The 25,429-nt window shown below is 37.9% G+C and overlaps 1 protein-coding gene across 5 annotated transcripts in view; it reads right to left on the reverse strand.

Annotated features, from left to right (window-relative positions):
* sema5a (sema domain, seven thrombospondin repeats (type 1 and type 1-like), transmembrane domain (TM) and short cytoplasmic domain, (semaphorin) 5A) overlaps positions 1-25,429 on the reverse strand; it is a 152,830-nt gene that overhangs the window by 23,988 nt on the left and 103,413 nt on the right. For all 5 annotated transcript variants that reach the window (XR_013289762.1, XR_013289763.1, XM_077554846.1 and 2 more), the window contains exons 12-16: positions 23,428-23,545; positions 20,025-20,206; positions 17,783-17,926; positions 15,119-15,266; positions 3,472-3,697 (exon numbers count right to left, since the gene is read on the reverse strand). Coding sequence is in view for 3 of the 5 variants with exons in the window: in XM_077554846.1 (XP_077410972.1) it covers positions 3,472-3,697; positions 15,119-15,266; positions 17,783-17,926; positions 20,025-20,206; positions 23,428-23,545 (818 nt within the window). In the remaining 2 variants the exon portion in view is untranslated. The remainder of the gene's footprint in view (positions 1-3,471; positions 3,698-15,118; positions 15,267-17,782; positions 17,927-20,024; positions 20,207-23,427; positions 23,546-25,429) is intronic.

Consider the following 25,429-nt stretch of genomic DNA (forward strand, 5'->3'; position numbering starts at 1 on the left):
AGGGAGCAGGATGAAGTCTCACTTGTAGGATAATGCAGCCTGAGGGCTACGACTGGCAAATCCCTTCAGTGATCTTCTTTTTTTTTTTTTTAAACAGGAAAAATGTGAATGAGTTAATTAAGGAGCATATTATTTTGTCAGACATCCACTCAAAATTGGCATCCAAACGAGACAATTATTTAAAAAATATATTAACTCATTTACTGCCATTGACGGCTATAGACATCAGAAATTATTTTTAACTATTTCTATTTGTTTAACATTTTTTTTCTATTTTTGTTAACAAAGAGTATGAAAACCTAGAATGTTTTATTGTATGTTTAGAACAGATATAAAATTTGTGCTTAATTGTGAGTTAACTAGTGAAGTCATGAGATTAATTCCGATGAAAAATTTGAATCGCCTGACGCCTCAAATTTTTAATTATCTTTAAGTCGCGTTTTTACAATTTTTAATAGTAATTAATCGCATGACTTCAATAGTTAACTCAGGAATAATCACACATTTTATATCTGTTTTAAATGTACAATAAAAAAATCTAGTTTTTCATTCTCTTGTTAACAAAAGTAGAAAAAAATGTTAAACTAATAGAAATAGTTAAAATTAATTTCTGACGTCAATAGCCGTCAATAGCAATGAATGAGTTAATATATTTTTTAAATAATTGTCTAGTTTGAGTGGATGTCTGACAAAATAATATGCTACTTAATTAAATCATTCATATTTTTCCTGTTTAAAAAAACAAAAAAGAAGATCACTGAAGGGATTTGCCAGTCGTAGCCCTCAGGCTGCATTATCCTACAAGTGAGACTTCATCCTGCTCCCTCTTTTGTCACTTGCTGTGATTAATGCACGTGATCTGATGTCAGACTTCTTTCTGGTCACAATTTCTAATGAAACACATACGTCCTGATAATGAGGATCAGGGCAGACCAGTTAAAGCTCTCTTGGGTGTCTGACTGTCACACATCTTAAAGTTTCAAAACTGACGTGCCCTGTGGTGTTTCTTATTAACCCTGGAGGTGTATTTAAAAGTACAACATCAACAATGCTTACCTGTAACAGCATTGGACTAGACTGATCATCTGGAATAATGAAGCAGGGAGATGCATGTGACATGAGGGACCACACAGAGTCAGCTCAAAGTAGAACAGGCCATTATGATAAGCCCTTGTTTCCCCAACAACACCACCATTTTATTTATTTTTTTACTGCTCGTGTGATGTTTCACCACCCACATTAATCCTTGCACTTAACAAGATACCAATTAGTTGCCTCTTTGTACAAATGCTTAGAAGTACAGTTTCTGAAGGGTCTAATGGGAATAACAAGCTGTGATGGGATGTGCAAAGAATGTGGGTCTTCACTCTGAATATAAAACAACAACAACAAAAACACACCACGTTGATATAAGTATTGGATGACACCTACATATTACACCTGGAAGTGAAAAAGGGAATAAAAAGAAGTCTGCTGCTTTTCCATTGGCAATTTCTGTTTAGCTAGGCACTAACTGCACGAATGAGACACACTAAAAAACAACTATGGAGGCAAACGAAGGGCTTGTGTATTCCTGGCATATGGGATGTTGGCCACAGCAAAAAAACGTTAGGTGGAGACTGTGTAGTGTTATAGTGAGGCGTCTAGAAAAAAGATACAACAGGGTATGCTAACATTAGCTTGTGTGTTTATATTTGTCATTATAATTAGTGATGCACCAAATATTCGGCCACTGAAAATATTTGTCCCAGAAATGGCAAAAATAGCCATTTTTGGCATTCGGCCTCAGTTAAACTGGCACAGTCCCGCTTAACTTTAAAATGTTTCCTGTTTACTTTCACACCTGCATTCTCATTGTCATTCCGCATGTAATTGCTAACAGGCGTGTTTTGGTCAAAACAGAACTTACGTGTCTACGAATCATGGGATATGTAGTCCTACGAGCTTAATGCTGTGGTCGCCGGCCAGACAAAATGCAAACTGAGCTTATTGCAGTCCTACAATGTGGGACTAGCACGAGGTAAACAGCTCAGCAAGCTTCCAATAGTTGCCAGTACTGAGCAAAAAAGGTTGGTTAAGTGCATTGGCTTGTTTAGTGCTGTTGAACTGTCAACCAAGACAGCAGTTAGCATTAGCTAAAGTAAGAACACAACCAGCAGTCACCAGATTGACAAGCAATTAAATTTGTTATAAATAGTTCCTGGTGACAATTTATTGGATTTTCAGTAAAATTGTCTAGTGTCCAGGTTTTTAATTTTGAAATTCTGGTCTCCCTATGTTTAGTATCTGGTACACTCACAGAAACTAACTTAAGAGTCTAACTTAAGATTTACGTTTTTTTTTTAAAATAACACATATCCATTTAGCCTACTTTTTTTTTTTAAAGGTAATTTTAACACAAACCTAACAAATGATCTTATATGATATGTATACACATATATACATTAGTCTAATAAAGCCTATTTATTTGAAATGCATAATCCTCTGGTTTATGTATTTAGTATTAATAAAGTCTAATTACTGTAAATTGGGCAGCACGGTGGCTGACTGGTTAGCACGTCCGCCTCCCAGTGCAGAGGACGTGAGATCGAGTCCGGGCTTCGGCCTTCCTGGGTGGAGTTTGCATGTTCTCCCCGTGCTTGCGTGGGTTTTCACCGGGTACTCCGGTTTCCTCCCACATTCCAAAGACATGCATGGCAGGTTAATTGAACACTCCAAATTGTCCATAGGTGTGATTGTGAGAATGGTTGTTCGTCTCTGTGTGCCCTGCGATTGGCTGGCAACCAGTTCAGGGTGTACCCCGCCTACTGCCCGAAGCCAGCTGGGATAGGCTCCAGCACCCCCGCGACCCTTGTGAGGAAAAGCGGTCAAGAAAATGGATGGATGGATGGATAATTACTGTAAATTAATAATAATAAGAGTATTTATTTAAAATACATAAAGTATATTGTTGGACTAGCATAAAAATCAGGCTACTGCTATGTGGAAAAAAACACGTACATTTTTTTATTTTTTATTTTTATGTTTTTGGGATGAAACTGAATGCAGACCTATTTAATACTAAATACATGAACCTGAGGATTATGCATTTAAAAATAGGCTTTATGTAACATATAAGTTTTATTTGGTAGGTTTGTGTTAAAATGATCTATTAAAAAAAAGTAAATGGGAATTTGTTAGGTAAAAAAATTAAATAAATCTTAAATAAGACTTAAAATATTTCTGTGAGTGTATGTAGAAAAATGTAGAGTATGTAGAAAAATTTATCATTCTAGCCTAACCTTAAATTGATTCATTAAGAAGCTGGTCTCAATACCTTTGTCCAAATTGTGTATCATGGCAAAGATTGATGTAGTTATAATCTAAAAATTGGCTTTTGGATTGGAAGTTAATTAACATGTCTGATGCTTTGGTCTGTTGATAAATGACATAAGCTGAAACATGAACTGATTTTTTATAATAGTCTCTCACCATCAGTGGAGCAGCCGGTCGAGCCGTCGCTGGAGCAATAGCGCATCTCAATCCTCTGCCTGCCCACCTCCAGAAGGCTGGCGTCCGGGATACGAGCCTTGCACGTGTAACGGAAACGCTGCTCGTAGTGCCCGCCATTGTCGGAAATGTTCACCGGTGTCCATGGGGTCCAGGGAGTTGTCTTCTTCAGGTCGGGACAAGGCTGGGAGTTGCATGACTGGTACTCCTGCAGATGTGAGGACAAAATGTCTCATTTGATTGAAGTCTGAAGGTGTTGTCACGAGGTGACAATTAGGCATGAAATGTTCAGACAGAAATGATTGCAGTGTTTCTCAAGCTTAATAAAACCCCAGACAATTGCTGCTAAAATTCTCAACAGAGTGACAAATGTCATATGAAACAGCTTATTTGATGTCGTCGAAACAAACAGCCCTTTCAAATCTTTTATTGCGGCTGGTTCTGGTTGGTTTATGTCGCTGATGTGGCAGTCTGCCCTGGCAAAATATCCGCTTGGCTGGCTCGGGCCAACTGAGGATACGTTCCCCTTAGACACCTTCACTGAACATGGCGAGACGCAAACAAAGCGGGCAGAAAAGGTCATTGACGGAGTTGAGAGGCACGTGGAAACGGAAGCGGGAAGCAAAGGATGCAAGGCAAGGATGTGAACCATGGAGGTGGAAATGAGGCGCTTTCCCCTGTCTGCAACTGGCTATAAATATGAAAAACACATCACTGACGCTCATGATGTGAGGCACATTCAGGAGCAACGTGAGAATATATGGCCCAAAATTCCCTCCACCAGCTTCCATTAGGACAAGTGGTCAGAAAATAACATTTGTGGTGCTATATGTGATGATAAGTATAGTGAAGAGATAATCGAGAAGACCGACTGCTATTTTCTCCTTGCAGGCTTGTTTGTTTATGCTGAATATGCCTTGAGTGACTGCCAGACCTTGGAAAAAAAAAAAGATAAGAGCCTGGCAGATAGAGCAGTGTGGCAGGTCACAACATTAGGTACACCTACACACTCAAATGAGATTCAATAGTAAAAAAGATATTTTCAGTCAACAATGTTTAATGTCACTGCACTGTACGTCATACTCCCGATACCAGGGTCGACAACCTTAAATACTTTAAGAGCAATTTCAACCTTCTCTTACAGGAAAAAACAAACAAACACTGGGAGCCATAAAATCATTTTGACAGCTGAAGTGAGGATGCACTACACCGATTTTTTTTTTAACCCGTATATACAAATAAATCTTGGCACCAGGTGTTTCATAGTAAAAACACTATATTTTAAATGTTACAATTAGTTTTAACCATAATATTCCAATTTAGAATCATTTCATAAATGGAGGAACTGTTTAACATTTTCATTAAAAAGTAGGGCCCGGGGCGGCACGGTGGGCGACTGGTTAGCATGTCCACCTCCCAGTGCAGAGGACGCGAGATCGAGTCCGGGCTTCGGCCTTCCTGGGTGGAGTTTGCATGTTCTCCCCGTGCTTGCGTGGGTTTCCTCCCACATTCCAAAGACATGCATGGCAGGTTAATTGAACACTCCAAATTGTTCATAGGTGTGATTGTGAGTATGGTTGTTTGTCTCTGTGTGCCCTGCGATTCGCTGGCAACCAGTTCAGGGTGTACCCCGCCTACTCCCCGAAGCCAGCTGGGATAGGCTCCAGCGCCCCACGCGACCCTTGAGGAAAAGCGGTTAAGAAAATGGATGGATGGAAGTAGGGCCCGAACGATTACTCATTTTGAAATGGGCAAAAAACAGTCAATTTTTTTATTTCATTTTTAACACATTACAAGGCAAGACAAAAAAATGACATTCAAACAACCTATCCTCCCCAAAAATTTAAAATCAGCTAATTTAGTTAGTGTTAAGGGCTAAAAATTGATTACTTTATTCATTACATATATATTTTTTAATTAATCGGCTGATTAGTTTGCTATTGATCTTTATTCTGTCAAATATCATCAGGTGCATATCTCCTATGTAAGTTATGTTTCAATTTTCTTTTAAATATGGTAAGAGAGAGGCAGAATGTTTTATATCATTGTCCAGGACATTCCACATTTGTGGACCTTCATATAACATATACTAAAACGAGTATGTGTCATTTTTTTCTGCATTTCCCTTTTAACAGCAATCTATTTCTGGTATTTAGTGGATGAGACGAAGACAATAGTGGAACAAGTTCAAACCAACGGCCATTTAGTTTGTAAACCACACTGTACGTTATGCATAGATTGTGAAAAAGATTGCATTCAGGGAGCTTCGGTAGACCATATCCATGGAAGAGAGCATTTGAAGGAGAATTGTATTTAGACCAGGATATTGTAATAATGGCTTTTTTTTTTTTTGTAGAATGAGTAATTCGGCAGTAAATTTAGGGTAAGTATTATTCCAGAAAATATTGCAATAGGTTAAATGAGGTTCAAACAGTGATTGATACAAACAAATGCCATCTGAAAAATAATCCACCAAGTTTTGCAATTTTTTTTTTGCCATGTCATCGATATACTTTTTGAAATTTATGGATCGATTAATATAAATTCCTAGAAATTTGGTGAACTCAACTTTATTAATAATTGTCCCATCTATATTTATGATCATGTCCTGATCACTGTTTTTATGCTTTTTCACACAGAAAACAATACAATTTGTTTGACTAATATTCAATGATAATTTAAAATAAACAAATTAAATTGGGATTATTTCACCTTGGTGGAGGTCTACTCTTATTTTTAGATTTTTGGGGGGATAAAGTTCAGGGTCTTGGGCTTGTGTTTGTGGCAAATACCGTAAAACACCAAGAGTGGTCTTTGTTGGTATTCTTAAAGTGAGGACAGGCTGTAGAGGGCAAGGTGACATAAACATGATCGTCTGATGAATAAAGAAGCTACTGTAGCATTTATACTAAGCAGAAGCTGCTTTGTACTCATAAACATACACTTGTTTTTGTTACTTGGAACAAGGCGTGTAGAATAACCCCAGGCCACATTTTACTACACTAAGCCCAAAGAAAAATCCATTATCATCATATGTTCACATGCAGCAGCTTATTCTGGTAAATGTCCAATAATGAAGTGGCTGGTGAGTGTAGACCACTCATCATCTTCACTTTTACTTCACTCTTGTTCTCATTCCATCCATCTCTGTATTGTATCCTCCACAGTTCATAACTCACCCCCCCTCACTTCTCATTCCTCCTTTTCCCGCCTCATCTTTCTTTGCCTCTTCCAATCGTCACACTTTCTCTCGCTTTCTTCGAGAGCCAAGGTTAAAAACACACCAGTGGGATTGAGATTCTGTTAGTGTCCGTGATGAACGAGCGCGTCAGGTCCACTGCACTTCCTGCCTCTTTCCATCTCGCGCCGTAATCACGCCGCACATTAATATTTAACATTATTCCGCACTAGCCGGTCTGATGATCAGACACAACAACAGGCAGACAGAAAAACACAACCTTATGTCTTTGTGGCGACTAAAGCTAACAAAAAAGCTAACGTGTGCATTTAAGCGAGATAAAGGTAAGTGATCTCTGATCTGTGGGTGTTGCGAGATGTTAATGGTTGCCAAACACGGTAAATATTTAATGAAACTTCTCTGGTATGCTTTCCCGACCACCAATGCTCTCAAAGGATTCATGTCAATCCACAGGCCTAAGGAGATCATTAGCGGGCTTAAAGCTAAACCTCATTCACTGACTCAAGAGACTCTGTCTTAACTACTGCTACTTGCTATATAGTTTATAGCAAGATGGTCAATGTATACCTAATAAAGACCTCCCACTGACTGAACCCACATAAAAAGCTATGTGGCCTAGCAAGAGGTGGGAAGCCTTTAAATGGACACCAAAGGTTTCAAATATAAATCTTCAAGGGCTGCAAATGGACTTTTAAACGAGTCAAAGGTCCATTTGAGGCCGGTCAGGCTACATTGTGACAACACTGTAATGTTTAAAACCACAACACAAATATTAATTATAATATAATTTCCTTTTTAACATTAATGAAAAATAGTTGAATCTTGTGTTTGAGAATAGGCTTCACACTTGTGTGTATGTTTACCTAACATGGCAGGCAAGTGTAAGCCTGGCGTAATTACTTATCATTAAGTGTGTTTTTGTAGAAGTGGTACTTTGTTGTGCTCGGCCGGTTAGAGGTGAATAATAACGAGTCTTTCTTTCTAACCTCCCACCATGATTACACTAATTACGCTTCTTATTGGTGTGCCTTCAGTGTTGTTTGATGTTGAGCTTGTGTTGGTGAATTTCAACGTACACACTGCCTCTTTGACATTTAGGACAAGCATCCAGATTTGAAATATTAGTGTGACTAATCCTCTTCGGAGGCTTTTTATCTAACACCACCGTGTCCATGGCGACGGAGCGTTCTTCACGTCTCCATGACACATCAGATTAATTAGCAGTGTCTACTGCGGCGCACTTTGTCAAACAGACTTCATGCTGTGTGACTTCATAATGGAGGATGCTGCTTTTGTGTCATTTCCATCACTTGGTGTCAAGTTTGAATCATGTAAACATTGGTGCTGTCAAAGTTAAAGTGTTAACTCATTGATTAATCACAAAAAAAAAAATTCCTTTATCATGTATTAATGCAGATTAATCACACTATTAATTTTAACCACAGATGATCCTTTAGCTTCAGTGGATGGCTACGTTAAAGGTAGCACAGGTTGTGTTTGAGCAATAAGCATAACCACATGCATTAAAGTAAAGCATTTAATAAATGTTTGCATATGATATTCATAATATTTGTTCATGTCAAACTATTGGGGTCTTTTTTGTTTAATTTTAAATAATGCAAGTAATAAACTGATAAGAAAAAGAGGATGAGTGTGTGCAGTGGATCAAAAAATGTTGAAGATGTCTTGATAACATTAAATGTTGAAAGACATAACAGGTTCTCTTAATTTGGCGAGCAAAAAATCTTGATAAAAAGGCTTTTTAATTTAATGATTAATCACGATTAATCCAAATTTTAAGATGATTAATCTGATTAAAATTGTAATCGGCTCTAGTAAAAATACTAGTGCTGTCAAACGATTGGTTAAAAAAAAGTAATTAATCGCACAATATTCTGAAATTAATCGCAATTTAATCACATTTTCTATTACTATGTTCTACAAAGCTTGTATCAGATATTTACCTGGGTAAAATATTGGAATTGATGTAAAATCATCAAATAGAAAGTATATTTAGTTTCAAAGACTGCTCTATTAGCTTTTTTGATCCTTGAATCTATGCTTTTCTTGTAAAATATAACTAAAGTGATCAAAACAGGCTCAGCTTTACAGGCATCTTCTATTCTCAAAACCTCTCGAGTACCACACTCCAGCAGCGCTGGTTCGTGAGGCCCCGTAGAAGTCCTTTCCTCTTAGATGATCCGCCAAAGACGTTCAACTAATCTGCCATTTGTATTTGGGGTGGTATGGCTCAGTGGTAGAGTGGTCGTATCCCAACCAAGAGGTTGTGGGTTCGATCCTCGTCCCTGGTGATGTCATGTCGATGTGTCCTTGAGCAAGACACTGAGACCCAATTTGCTCCCAGGTGACATGGCAGCAGTTGACCACTGATGTGTGAATGTGGGGCATTATAAAGCGCTTTGGGCACCATATGGTGTAGATAAAGCGCTATATTAAAAAAAACAGTCTGTTTACCAAATTTAGCTTCGCAAAGTGCTCAAATAATTTTTGAATTCTCCAACAAGCATCAAGCCAAGTAAAACTACCAACAGTCCGTGTTTATCCATCTTCTCGCCTCTATCATATCATCTTCTGACTCCTTCCAATTTGGCTGGAAACATGAGCAGAGGTTAAAGGCCGCCACAGGAAGTCGATAAAACTAAGTTAACTGAGTTTTTTTTTTTTAACGCTTTAAAAACACCGTCCTAAGTCGTCCTAAATTACAGCTCAAAGAGTTTAGGATTTGGGCTATAACAAATTCACCAACTCCAACCAAGCCCTCTGAAATATTTTACAGTATCAGCTTTGTTTGCAAACAAACAATGTTGTTTGACTCTAGAGGTTGAAGCGGTTGATAGGCAGCCCCACATCACTATTCAGTGTCCTGTGGAAGGCCTTGGTCTGACCCTTCTTGGCAGCATGATGCAAGTGAAGCATGATCCTCATTTCAGCTTCTTCTTGCTGGCACTGGGAAAAGGCTGTTTAGATCGTCTGGTTTGTTGCTATGTGCAAGGTCAGCCTTTGTTGGAATAAGGAGCTTCTACATATCAGCTGTACTCCTCTGAAGGTCCTCACTAATCAACTACACAGCTGTTACTTTTTGATGATCTCTGTTGAATTTCTGCCATTGGCCTCTCTTTGGAATGACATCAGACAAGGGCTTAGAGGCTTTTTCATTTCTGTCTCTCACACCAAAAACTATAGAGAGCGTGTTCAACAAGGATCTGGTGCTTACATGACCTCAGATGACATTGTAGTCTTTTGTGGTGGCCATATTTGATTTTGTGCGTATTAGTCACCTTGGCGCTCACCCGACCTGTATGGGTTTCCCAAAACTTTGTGCCCTATCTACCACCATGCCAAACTTCACAAAGTGCCCAATTCTTATGATTTCATTATGGGCTACTTAATATGTACTACTATGTACACTGCTGTACACTCTTGCAGTTATTGCACTATGTTAAGATGTCAGCTTCAGGCCTCCAGCATCTCGAGACAACATGTCGGGCAGGCTGTTTGATTTTAGGAGCAGTGAGGAACCAATCTTGACTGTCAGTGAGTCAAGTTGGACGTCACCGCAGGATGAATAATTAAAATGTCAATTGACATCCCTCCCTGCTTGTTTGGGTGTTTGGATGACCTTCATTAGCCGAACCTTTTCACAATCAGCCATGCATGATTTGCAACTCAAGGTAAATGTAATTACAGGGCTGAATTACAGAAAAATATGACTGACATTCACGTTCTATTATGGAACCTTTCAAAGTTCATTGTATCAGACTGCCATAAGGCAATATTGTTTGGACAAATGTTAAGCAATGTTAGCAACCATTACCATTTGTGTCATTATTCAAAGAGTGATGGGGTCTTATGTATACGGAAAAAGATTAGGGCCAGTGAAGAGAAGAAAAAAGAGGTTGGCAGGATTCTCACTTTATTCTCAGAATTCGGACTTTCAAGTGAGAATTCTGACTTTGTGACGTAGAGCTATGACTTGTGGGCGGGAGTCAGAAAGTCAGAATTCTCACTTTTAAAATCAGAATAAAGTCAGAATTCTGAGATTAAAGTCAGAATTCTGAGGATGAAGTCAGAATTCTGAGGATGAAGTCAGACTCCTGCCAACCTTTTTTTTCTTCTTTACACTGCCCCTACTCCTCAGGATTTTGACTTTAAAGTCATGACTTTCAAGATAATTATATGATTAAAGTCAGAATTCTCACTTTAAAGTCAGAATTATATGATTAAAGTCAGAATTCTGAGACTAAAGTTGGAATTCTAATTTTAAAGTGAGAATTCCGGGAAAAAAGTGAGAATTCTCACTTTAAAGTCAGAGTTCAGAGATTAAAGTCTCAATTCTGAGGATAAAGTCAGAATCCTGCCAACCTTTTTTTTCTCTCTTCACTGGCCCTAATCCTCTTCCGTATATATACCAATTCTTAGAACACTGATTCACATGATGCATTGGTGACAAGTTTATTTTGTCAAAAAATACCTGTCTATTTGTCAACTAAAATTAGAATTTTAATTTAAAAAAAAGAAGCTTATTTTGTCAAACATTCAAACTTGATTACAATGTGATTGAAGCGTTAAGCTCGATCTTTTAGTCCTCACTGAATTTCAATTCTTCATCTCCATTTAAGACATTTTTATGCTTCCAGATTTGTGGGCAGTTTTGGGAAGCGCATTTCAGACCATATAATATGATGCACGGACAGATAAGATGCCTCACTCAACTGTGGAAAATGCATCAGTTGAAATCTGTTCAGACGTTTCCACTTTGAGAAACCTGAGTGTTGATCATTGAGCTTCTCTCAAAATCCATTTGTATACTGGACTGTTAAGTCTCACTATGTTCCCAGAATACATCAGAGCATCATGGCTGATGCGGCTATTTTGACATGTACTGTATATCGTACGAAGAGCAAAATCATGTGACTGCTTAATGGGAGTCTAAATGGGGAGGTGCCTTTTCCATTTGTGTGATGTTGTGTAGCATCTAACACAGGGGTGGGCAAACTTTTTGACTTGCGGGCCACAATGGGTTTGAAATTTTGACAGATGGGCCGGACCAGGAGCATTTGGACCTCATAGCACAGTAAAAACACACAGATAAATGTACAACCCAATTTATTTATAGTGTGCACTAAGGACTGCGTTTTTCAAATGTGCAAAATCCACTTATTTAAAACAGCTTTTCCAATAGCTTCATTTTTATTGTTTTAGCTCAACTTTTGCTGTGTTTTTATGCTTTGTAAAGTGACCTTGGGTGTTCTGAAAGGTGCTGTTTTTAAATGAAATGTATTATTATTATTATTATGATTATTATAAAATAGCCCTAATCCAGGTAGTACGTTTGCCTCAATGAATACGCAAGATGCGGCATTTACACACTATTTGGCAAAGTGGGAGGAGAAATGTAAATAGATTATAATAGCACATACACTGTGATCTGTCAAACCTGGTGACTGCATCTATTATTAATAGATTTCAATTCAAGGCGTAAAGTTAAAGATAAGTAAAAGTAAAAAAAATTTAACCCGGGCCCACAGTACGTGTGACACATGCGGCTGCATGATAGCCGCTGCTGCCTGTCACGCGCTGAGGACAAAGCGCGTACATCCAATCCGTCTCTGACCACTTTTCCATCTCCGTGGGGGACGCATAGCACACGGTGTTTGTGCAGCAGCTCAAAAAGAAGCCAAAAGCCAACGAGGAAACGCTCATAGAAGTGCTCGACGCACGCCCCGGAGATGTATTCACCAATATCAACAGTCTTCTGCATGCGCGCTCCTCACCTCACCCATGACAACATGTAGAAAGACTATCTTCAGCTGTCAAAAGGATCAAAACACGCAACAGTGCCACAATGTTGACTGATAGACTGAACTCTTTGTCCCTGCTTTCTTTCAAAAAAGAATTGACCGATTCTCTGGACTATCAGGACATTATTGCTGTGTTCAACACAAAACCGTGCCGTCTCCTGCTGTAAATGTCCAAATCCAAATCCAATAAGATCCAATGATTGTCACACCCATCTAAGTGGGGCGAAATTTGTTCTCCACATTTGACCCATCCCCTGAGGGAGCGGTGAGCAGCAACAGCGCCGCGCTCGGGAATCATGTGTTCCAACAATTCCAACCCTTAATGCTGAGTGTCAAGCAGAGTGACAATCGGTCCCATTTTTATAGTCTTTGGTATGACCCGGTCGGGAATTGAACCCACAACCTTCCAGTCTCAGGGCGGACACTCTAACTACTCGGCCACTGAGCTGAACAAAAACAAAAAAACAAAAAAACAAACAAACAAAAAAAATTCTAGCCTTATTGGATAAGTTCGGCGGGCCGGATTAAAACGCATAACGGGCCATATTTGGCCCGCGGGCCGGGGTTTGCCCATGTCTGATCTAACATGTCATGGTCAGATATCAGCGTGCAAGGCTGAGGCTACTGTGTGCGAAGCTTCATGATAAAGCACTAACTTTTTTTTCATCTTATCAAACGGTTCATTAGATAATGCTTAGGGCGGACATTTCACAAATGTTAATTTACTCGACTACAGTGTCTCTTGTTGTGGGGGCGTTGTAGATTGTTGCAAAGGAGAACAGTCAAGTTGAAACAGAATAAAGCCTGAACTCTTCCTGCTAGATTTGCCAATGATCAATCGACTGGAGTGGGATCGAATTATATTTAAATTACATTTTTATGCAAACTCAGTGATCGACTGTACTGTCATAATTTGCGCGATCGATCAATGACGTCATTGATCGGATCAGCGAAATAAGATATTCCAGCAAAAACAACATTATTCACTCCAGAGTCATTCTGTCTGACATAGTCGTGTGAGTGGAAAGTCTTTGCGCTGGGAGGAGGAAGTTCTGCCCCCCGTTCCCTTGACCATCCAATCTGAAATTTTTACACTGGCAAAAAAGCCAGAAAAACATTTTATATCAAATAAAAGAACTAGCTGACAGTATGTGTGTGATTTAATTTGATCATCTTTTTAATTCAAAATAGCTTTCATTACAAGTTACGTTTACTTTTGGCCACGCAAATTCTGCCAATCAGATGCAACCAGCAGGCAGGTGTGTTGTTGGAACTAACACGGAAATACAGATACACTAAACTTTTGCTTAACGAGGATACGAAATAAACTTACCGGTACTTAGAAAGTCAATACAGTTTGCGTAGATAGGGACGAATCTGTGCCGGACCTAAATGGCTTAGAGAATGTGCTTACTATGTCACATACATGGCACATAGACACAGTGTCTTGTGCAGATAAAAAAGTGGACAAACCATATAACACAACCAGCTTTCAATACGAGGTTCAGGCAGCAGGAGCAGAATGTGAAGCAAGGAAGTTGGTGCAGCTGGGAAGGAAGTGAATGGGCTTGTTTACAGCTGTTGAACCAAGATAGCGTTAGCATTAGTGTTAGCAAAACCCCCAGCCACCTGAATGCCTGTCTTTTTTTTTCATGTTAGAGAAGGAGATGCTGTAAACATGTAAACATTACGTTACATTTAATGTTTCTCAGCTTTTTTTTTGTTTAAAAAAACATTTTTGGAGTTTAATTTATTAATGGAAATCAATTATACGAGGATTTTCACTATTGCACGGTGCGACTAGAATAAATATATACAAATTTAAATCAATAAATTTCACCATCTTTTTTGATCGAATCAGTGATCAAGTATCATTTTTTTTTCAAACTGGCTGATTGACCCCAAAAATCCTGATCACGTAAAGCTTAATTAAAAAACAAATACAGTAAATAAGTTATTTAAATAGACATATTGCCACATCAAGTGATTTGATCAGTGATATGTTTTTTTCATACATGTTGATCAGTAATTGGCCCCAAAAATCCTTGGCAGTTAATTCGTCAAATGAAGAATTAATATTCAAGAGAAACAGCCCCATCCTTTATTAATTAATTAATCAATAAATCCAGAGGGCATTTTGTCCACTTCAGAGCAGGTTTGAACAGCTTGCTGATAGTGCCAGACTCACAGAAGCAACAATGAAACAATTTGTATCCATCAGACCTTGTTCTAAACAAAACACTCAGATAAAAACTGAAGGACGAGGAGGAAAGGACATCCACAAATCTCAATTTCATTTCTAAGATAAAAGCAGCAGAGATTATGTGATCATCACATTACACTGGCAACAAAAGAAAACAACTCATTGTTCAGCCTGACCTTTGCATTGTGCCTTAGTTTTAGAACAAATTGGTCAAATTGGGCTCATTGTATTTTGTGGTATAAAACAGCTGCCAGCAATATATTAGATGGAAGCTTCCACAGTATAAACATGACCAGGATGTGGTTTTGTTCCATTTCCATTGCCAGTGAGACTACTAACTGCATCAGACGGCGCAAAATGAGACTTAAACAATGAGCAGATTTTTTTTTCTTCTTCATGACGTACCTGGCCACACCCAGGACAGTCATTGCCATTCTCACAGGTTCTCCGTCGGGATTGGATGCCGCCGCCGCAAGGCACGTTGCACCGTTCCCATGCCGACCAAGCCGACCAGTAGACATGTGGAGGGCAAGGCAGGTGTTCATTACAGTACCTGCCCGAGGAAAAACAACACAGTTACTGCAGGTGATGTTTTCTATTCTGATACCATGATCTGGTAGTAACACAAGAACAAAAAACAACAACATGCAAGCAAACAATGGCACATTTGATAAATCTAACGGTGAAGTGAGGGATTCCCATTCAGTACACAAAGACATTTAACACTTCATATTTACAGGCTTCATGTTTTATGTGCTGAACATATTTCTTACTGAGCAGCAACTAATAGAAATGGAAAGAATTAAGTAAATATCCCTTTTTTAACAGCAGTAACACGAATGATAAGCAATTTGCACAGAATGCACATTGTGCATAGATGAAAGTCATTGACTTAAAAAATTAACATGACAGTGTCTTTTGAGTTACAAGGAGATAATTAAAAGTGAAGGCACAAAAGATGTGAGACTTGCCACCAAACTCGCTACAAAGACATCATACCACAAGGCCAGAATGTCCATCATGTCATATAAATTTAACAAATTGAACAAAACTAGTGCATTGATTTGCATATGACTGCAATATAGTACAATCGGAAGACGTGGCGTAAACATGCGTCAAATATTACATGTAAATGACAACATAAACAAGAACAAATGACGGATTAAAAAGCTGTGGCAATGTATTTGTAATTGAGACAGGATAATAGCTTTTAATGTGTGAAGGCTGAGGCGTTCCCAAAAATGTCCCCAAAATTCAACATTCTCAGCATTAAAATACCCACAAATTATGTTTTATTTTTCAACGTTTTTGTTGCACCCCCTCTAATTTCTACATTTTTTGACTGATTCAAACCATTCAAACTTCAAACTGTTCATCTTATCCCGACTGCAATTTTTATTTTCAGAATTTCAAAACAAAAGCCAAAAACTATTATATTATTATTGTTGTTGTTTTTGTTTTTCTCCTCTAATTTCTAAATTTTTTGAAAGATTCAAATTCATTCATATCCCCATACTGCAACATTTTTTTTAATTTCAAAATAAAAGCCCAAATTATTTTTTTCTCCTCTCTTTGCTACATTTGTTGACTAATTCAAACCATTCCAATTTTAAACATTTTAACCCAACTGTCTACTTTGTTTTTTTTCACAATTTCAAAATAAAAGCCAAAAACAACCCCCCACCCCTCCCCCCTAATTTCTATATTTCTTGACAGATTCCAGGTCATCGTATATCACTGTATGGCATTCAATATTATTCCATACCACAATTTTTCAGTCAGCCTGTCAACCTTCACACACAATTTCCCCATAAATTGCATTATCTAGTTTTACAATAACATTGTCTGACTTTATAGTCATATAACTTACAACTTTTCTACATGCAATAAAACTACTTTAATGACTGTTTTGTTGTGTTTCGGCTTGACTGCCTTTTGAGAAAAGTGCTGAAATAGCTTTCCATGCTTAAAAGGGATCTTTTCCATTGTCCTATTCCCAAACACTCTGCTATTCATGGACTATCGAAAGCTATATTCTTGAATATTGAGATTGGAGGAAATAATCCTTGGAACGGTCTTCTTTTTCATGTTTACTAATCTGCGTGCTTGAAGTGGGACCGACTTGGGAGCGGGAAGAGAAGAAGTGTGAGACTGGATCACAATCGTGTGTGTGCTACAAAGATTAGCTGGTTTACAATAAGTCACATGCACAATTGCACACACATACACACATACACAAACACCACTTTAGCACTAATAAAAAACAGCTTGAGCGGATTACTTCAAATTGCACCTTGATAAAAATAAATCAATAAAATAAGTGGCGCTTGTCCATCCGTTTGAAGGTATTTTCTTTCCACAAAATGCAACTAATGAGTCACTAAAGCTGCCAATGTAGGCCAAGGTAACAAAAGATTCATCAATGTGGGGGCATTAAGCTGCCAGATTTAAGATGCGCATGCTTGCTTGGATTCAGAACATTTGCTTTATCTTTAAAAGCTTTGGCTACTATGAACACTCAAGGCAAACTTATAGCAAGCCTGTTTGCATCGCACAGCATTAAAAAGAAAAAAAAAATCACGAGTGCTGAAAGACGGGTGAAGTGCTTTGCAATCTATGCAGGTTACAGCGGGCTAGATGTGCTGTTTGGACTCTTAATGAAATGGCTACCTTTTCTATTCACTTCGGTGCACTGCCTTGCTGAACATACCAATATATGCACATACTTGTGTGTTTATGCACACAGCTGGTTCAAAATGGATATGAGAACAAAGGCCAGGGAGGCTTGAAGACAAAAAAAAAAAAGCAGTGGGCGGCAGAACCTGCCTTTGGCATCCCGCAGTCTATGTGAGGTCATGAGTTCCCAAGCATTTGTCAGTCAGAGTGTGTGTTTTGCTGAAGGCTACTGGTGGAGCAGAAGAGCACATCTCAACGAGTGCTCCACCAGGAGGGAGATGTTCTATCGTCTTCATCCATAATAGTTTTAATGTGGGGTGCTCACATTCTGTTAACCAATTTTGTTCTACTTTTCAAATAAATTCCCAGCAAATAAATCAACGTTTGTAGTACCTCTCCTCGCGGTTCTGACCCACGCACACTCGGCCGCCGTGGCGAGGGGTCGGGTTGCTGCAGGAGCGCTGACGAACCTGAAAGCCGATACCGCAGCTGGTGCTGCAGGGAGACCAAGAAGTCCAGGGAGTCCAGGCTCCGTTTCTATGGAGACACAAAAGGAAGTTGTTGTTGATATAAGAACAATTCAAAACAATTTTTTTTTCGTAATTTATTTAAAGTGGAAGTCAACCCTAAACATTTCTTGACAATTATGTTATATGTGACCTCACTAGTCTAAACATGACATTCAGATTATTTTTACATTTATGTAATATAAATTATGAAGCAAAATTCAGCCATTTTTGTCAATCTCAGGGGGCAGCCATTTTGCCACTTGATGTCGACTGAAGATGACATCACAATTGCTTAGGCCTCAGGCAAGGACCAATAACAGCTCACCTGTTTGCTGAAGCTACTCTGTGATTGGTTGTTACCTAAAACCTGAGCAACATTGATTTCAGCTTCAGTCGACAGCAAGTGTCAAAATGGCTGCCGCCTGAGACGGATAAAAAGGGCTGGATTTTTGTCTGCTTAACTCATATTCCACTAACACAATATTAAACAGAATAACATATTTAGAAGAATAGAACATAGAAAATAGAACATATTATTGTGAAAAACATTTTTTGGGGTTGACTTCCAGGGGTGAGTATCCACATTTATAAAAAGCAAAGGCTGCAAGGACCACTTTGAATTTTATTTTATTTTTTACTTTAATTAAGGCTTTACACGATCAGGATTTTTCAGCCAATCAGCAATCAACGAGTTTGAAAAAAACAATTTGATCAGAAGATGAGGCAATATATTAAAAAAACAACAACTTTTAGTTGTACTCTACAATTGAATGAAGCCATTTGTGGGGAATAGGGACTGGCACGGCCCATGAATAGCGGAAACCCACCTATAATTGACGTCAATTGAAATGCATAGAGAAAAAAATATATCTTCCAAAAATACTGATAGACATTAATTATAACATGTTACGTCTTATTTTGTGGAGCCAATCAATTATGTCATTGATTTATCGGGCAAATTAAGACATTGCAGACGATCACTGATATTGCATAAAATGCTATAAATATCGTCTGATCCTGATCCAGTGATCAGATCGGTGTAAAGTCTACTTTATTTATCAAGCAAACCAAAATTTGTCAATGAATTAATTTGTCACTGTCCTGTGAAAAACACTTATGTCCTTTTTTAAATTTTTGGAATTTAAATTTTTATATTTATGAGATGAAACTGAATTCAGACATCCCAAAAATGTAAAAAAAAAGAAAATAAAAGACAAGTGTTTTTCACAGGACAGACAAATTGCTTATTGTAAATTAGTAAATTAGTGTTATTTGTTTTGTTTTTTACTTCCACCTGAACAGCTTTCTATAAGTTAAATAGTTTAAAATTGTAAAAGATTTTGAGGTGGTTGAGACCCTGTAACCCACTAGAAAATATCTGACCCAGCATTGAAAATCAGAAACAATTTCAGAACCAAAACAGGAGCAATCTATGGTAAACTGACCTTTATTTAAACAGTTACTTGGGAATTATTCATATGATATGTTTACAATTTGGACCTTGACACAGAGCAGAAAGAAATTTTTGCTTGCAAAATTTTATTATCATTATTTACTACAGTGTTATAAAGAGAAATGTTACTTGTTTAATGGTAATTTGCATCTTTGTATTTTTAGAAAAGTATACAGTATAAAATAAATGTATTAGTAGCAAATATAATTTTTAGTTTACGCTGCGGGCCGCTTACAAATGGCCCCCGGGCCACAAATGGCCACAAATGGCCCCCAGCCCCAGTTTGGACACCACTGGAGTAAAGCGTTCATAATTGGTAATTGAATCTAAATGGTTGCTTTCTTTGCAATTCCTATTTTCGTGCAAGTGAAGTACTTTCCTTCTCTTTCTCAGGTTTTACATACAGAATTTTATTAAAGTTTACAAATCAGGAAATTGTCGTATAAACAGACAGCAAGCTCATTTTGTTCCAAGGACTTAATGTACAACAGAAAATTGCCTGTGTTTTGGAAAAGGTGCAAAAGCATAACCAAATAATTAGCTTCCAAAAAAAAAGATGTAATTAGGTCTCCTTGTAACAATCTAACATTAACTGGCAAACTGCTTTAATAGTTTCCGTCTCAATGCACAAACACTACGATGGACAGTCACCAAATTGACACATTTCAATTACCTGGAGCAGTTGGCCACCTCAACGCTGATCCCGTGACACTTCTGCCCACCACACTGAGGGGCAGGGCTATCACATGCCCGCGTCCGACACAGGCAGGCCCCCGCGCTGTCGCCGTCACTGTGGCTACACATGGACCATCCCGACCAAGCACCAAAACCTCCATCAACTGTCACATTACGCACCTGTTAGCAACGAAAAAGGATGAAATAAAAATGTGTCCTCAAAACTGACCTTGGGAGTGTGCGTTGTTTGGCAGAAAAACGCAGGCAGAGGCTGGTGAGTGTACTTGAAATAAAATGTCCACAAATCGATGCAAAAAAATATGTACAAACCAGCTATGGCATCTAGAATAAGTCAGGCGTCGGCGGGCAAATATGCAGTAACCAAGAAGGTGTGTGCAATATGAAAATGATCGTTGAAGAAGATGTTCCAAAATGCGAGAAATGGACATGCTTGGAAGCACGGCCATATGAGAAAATCAAAGTAGCCAGCATAATAGAAAGGAGACAGAAAATTGAATGAAAGTGGAATGTTGTTTTATCAAAGGACCTCTCAATTACTATGTGCTTTGCAAGAAAGCTAATATGAGCCATGTTGACACGCTGCTCTCAGAGATACACTATGCACATAACTGCATTGATACCTGCTGTACTGAAATTATACTGCAGAAACATGCTGTGTGTGTGTGTGTGTGTGTGTGTGTGTGTGTGTGTGTGTGTGTGTGTGGCCTAGAAGCCCAAGATTTCACGCAGTATATAGTGGTAATGGAAAGAAAATACATGAATGAAGACATTTTCAAATTAATGTCCCCATACATCATTTGTAAATAGGCTGCAGTCCTTATCCCTACAGTGCATTCTTGACATACATTAATAAATAATTTAAATATCTGTGGTATATGCATTAAAATGTGCCAACGTAGAAATAATGAAAAGCACATCTTGGCACCTCTACAATTTACTGTATAAACTGCTATGTCAAAAATGAGTGACCTAATGTTTTCCATATCGAGCCTTCATGTGGTTTGACTGCTTTGCTACTTGTTAGAAAGTGAAAGCTTATAATTGTGGATATAATAATTGTGGATATAATTATGTCTCATGCTTAAGGGAGTAATACAGTGCAAGTAATAGTGTTAATTTTTACAAGATTTTTAAAGTTAGTTTTAGTCATAGTCTTTTGACCCCCCAAAAATAATTTAGTCATAATTTAGTGATCCGATTGTATTTTAATTTTAATGCAATTTTAGTCGATGGAAATAAAGAGCAATTTTAGTCTAAACTGTTCTCCAGTTACATACATTTAAACTTTTATACAGAAAATTATAACACCTGTTTTGTAGCTAGTTTAGCACATTTCATTCCTTCTGATTGGATTGAATTTTCATCACTGTGTTGTTTTTGTTTTCGTCAATGACAAAATTGTCAGTCCATTTAGTTATCGTCATAGTCTTAATGAATATATTCTATATCTAGTTTTGGTTTCATTTTTGTCTGAAAAATATTTTTTGGTGAGGAAAAAATGTGACAAAAATTTTTCGGCGACAAAATTATTACTGACAAGTAAGATAATTCTATTTCTGTGCAATGTGTAAATTCAAAGTCAAGGTGCCCACCATCCATCCATTTATTTAATTTAGGGCTGCAACTAAGTTATTTTAATAATCGATTCATCTGTTGTACCCCGCCTACTGCCCGAAGCCAGCTGGGATAGGCTCCAGCATCCCCCGCGACCCTTGTGAGGAAAAGCGGTTAAGAAAATGGATGGATGGATTCATCTGTTGAACTTTTTTGTCAATTAATATATATTTTTTAATGTTTTAATTTACATCCCTTCATTAAAAAAAATATCATGTTTTTTTTAATGATTTGTTTACTGTTTTGGTCGGTAATGCTACAAAGTTGGATAAAATATTAATCATTGAGATGAAAAAGTTAAAGATGCCAGGTATCAGTATTGGACCGATACCGATCAGGAACTACCTATTAGAAATGAGAATAGTAGAAAATTGCCTTTAATTTCATGTAATTTGAAGGTAAATTGCTATATTGGGATATATAGGTCATTTTTTCAAAAAAATTATCAGTTTTGGGATAAATTTTCTGTATCAAAAGTACTAGTGGTATTGGTACTTGGTATCGGTATCTCAAGAGTTGACCTTAACATACATCAACAACATCAACATCCCTACCTTTTTGGATTCAACCCAATTATAATAAGCATGCTTTCATAGAGGACTAAAGAGGTGTTAAAATATATAGTTGAACAATTGTAGGTCTTAAATGATTTATCAATCATGGAATTAATTTGAATATTGATTAGTTGTTGACTAATCAATTAATCATTGCACCTCTAATTATTAATAAAATAAAAATTAAATGTTTTGTGATGCTATTATATATTATATAATGAACTGCTCCAGATGATGTACACGGAACAATATTGATTGTTAAATACGACACGATATTAAAAGGCGGATAATGTCCTAGGTACCAACTGCACCGCTTGCCACTGCACGCCAGTGTAACCTTGTTCTTAATTAGTACTATCATTTTATACCTGCCTGCAAATGTAAGCAAAGCATTTTCTGCTCATGTGACAAATTTCCCTACAGTATGCCAAACGAAGCTTGTATATATGTGCATAATGCCACGGAATTGGTTTATGCAAATAAATCTGTTTATGCATGCACAAACCTGTATGTATGCATATTAAGTCAGCTTTATCATTACTAGCATCTATGCATGAATACTGATCATTAAAACAACATACACAGAATAGACACTCATTTAAATGAAATATTTTGGTGTTGAGGGATAAAAAGTGCCACAGGTTTTATGCAAAACACCCTCATTTTCTATGCATGGGAGGCCGTGAGGAAGTGTATCAGGGGGCCACCTGGCTGTTGTACAACTGCTCAAGTCAGTGCAGCAGCTTCTGCTGATTACAATAAAGACTTTCTGCCATGACAATCGTGTCAGAATGTGTACATGCTGGATGTATTCTTGCCTTAAGACACGTTTGAGACTGAGACTGACTTGCTCAGACACGGCACGGAACAGCCTCCTCCGATATTGAAAATGACATGAGGCATAATTCTCAAAAAGCAGAGCCGTGCAGAAAATTTTGAGCTCCTCAAATGGTGAGAGTTTGAAGAAATAGAGAAGCGGCCAGAGGTGAATGATTGCCGAAGAGTTCCTGGGAGACGTGCCGCTCCTGTAAACTTTGCTTGTTGGTTCCCACCATGCATTTCTTTGGAAAGGATATCTTAGTCAACCTGATTATTTTTGGGATAAATAGAGTGAATTGAGAGCAACTAGAGCTCACATGGATGTGAATATTAGATTTACCGACTTTTTCTTAACATAGCAAAACAGCAGTGAATAATCAGATGAATACTCACAGGGCACTTTGTAATGCTCTGCTCCCATTGGCTCATTCTGGCGCTTTCTTCTAGCGTGGTGCATTTCTTCAGGAGGAGGTCCCAACCACAGTAAGGGTCTCTGGCCCCCACGCACGCACTGGCAAAGGAAAAGAATGAATATAAATATACATCTTTCCTTTTTTTCATTCAGCAGGGAAAAATAGCTTAACACACAAATTCCTCTGTTGAAAAATGTGGATTTATTCTGCGAGTGTCTATTACTTGATGCTGTGCATACTGGAGTCTTTTTCCAAGTGATCCTTTAAACAAGCACAGGGATGAATCGCACATTGATCACATGTCCCTTTCAGGGGAGTTCTTATGGATGGGCCAATTGAAACTCAAGATAGGTCTACAAATATTGACAAAATGCACAATATGGACACAAGTATTTGGACACATTTTTCAGGTGGTAACAGGCAGATTTAGTAAAAGCTTTAAGTGGTTATTAAAATTCAAGTCTGAGGCAAGAATGACACCAAACTTTTGTAGCATTCAATGACAAGGAGTCAAGGTTAGCGGTGATTGTTGACCTTTCATTTTTGGGGCATCTTTGTTCACTCTGACCCATGACTACCAATTAAAACAAATTAGTACAGTCTGGGAAGTAAGATTTGAATCACTTTAACAGGGCCAGTAAATCCCACCTAATATGTTGTGATCAACTGTGTCAAATGCAAAAACTGAGAAAATGCGGTCCATATTTGACACTTTTAAATGCTTTGGAGTATGTTAGACTGCCAAGCTCTAAATCTTTGGTCTAGTTCATTCCCAGCATTTGATGGGACTTCCATACCATACTCATCCAATCATGGCCATGGACTTCGTAAATGCGATTCAAACATTCACTTTAAAAACAGTTGGGTCAAAAATGTTGTGGTTTATTTACTTAAACCAAAAAGTTGGGTCAAATACATAACCTACCAAGCAACCCAATATTTTTTTTGTTTTTTTTACAAAACAGCTAACATTTTGGGGCCGACCTAACTTTTTATGCTTTTTAACCAAAAAGTTGTGTCAAAAGAAAAACACCAACCATCTTTTTTTTTGTCAACGAATATGATTTTTTTCTTCTTCGTGGGGGGAAGAAGAAAAAAAAGATGGTTTAAATGATTAATTCGAGCAGACTCAATCTGGGTTATTTTTGACCCAACTGTTTTTAGAGTGTTAACTATGGATGGTGGAAACAGGCTCCTGACAGTTAAAAAAAATAATACAAAAATCACACTGGCGAAAATGGGCTTCTTATTATAGTTCAAAAACATAAAATAAAATCCTTTTTTTTTCCCCCTTGCAGGAATGGGATTCTATAATCATGACTTTATTGACCTTGCTTTGCGCAATGCTATGGTGGAACAGAAAAGTTCCAAACTGTTTAGTTTATATTATATAATAATATAACAAATATTCAGGGGAGACTGGAGATAAGAAGTGTGTTTCAAAACCTTTTAGAGTTTAGCTCAAATAACTTATCAGCCCAACAATTAACCAACGAGATAAAACTTGATTGAAACAGATATGCATTAACAATCTGTCACTGAAAGCCCCCCAGTGAAAAGTAGTCCACATTTTTCTGTGGGTTTTCATAACAATGTGGCATCTGTAGACTGGAAAAATGCAGACAGAAACCAAATACAACAAAGTGGCTTTAGCAATGAGTAGGGAAATTTATGAAATATATCATTTTCGGATAAGGATAAAGGGGTTAAAAATATGAGAACGAGTAAACACCCGGCAGGTGTTAGAAAAAGTGTCATCAGGATTGCAGCACATATCACAAAGCCGCAGCTATGACGCGACGCGTTACCTCTCATTCCCATAAAAAACAGTGCTCAACAAGGAATGCTGTTGTGATTCTTAGCGTGTGTGATGATGGATAGGATCCCACCCTTGTGTGGAGTCTTTACACCCGGCCCTCTGTCTCAGGTTTTACACTTGACGGACTGCCAATCTGACAAAGGATCTCAATACGGCCGATAAC

Source organism: Vanacampus margaritifer, chromosome 20 (genome assembly GCF_051991255.1).
Source record: "Vanacampus margaritifer isolate UIUO_Vmar chromosome 20, RoL_Vmar_1.0, whole genome shotgun sequence".
Lineage (NCBI taxonomy): Eukaryota > Metazoa > Chordata > Actinopteri > Syngnathiformes > Syngnathidae > Vanacampus > Vanacampus margaritifer.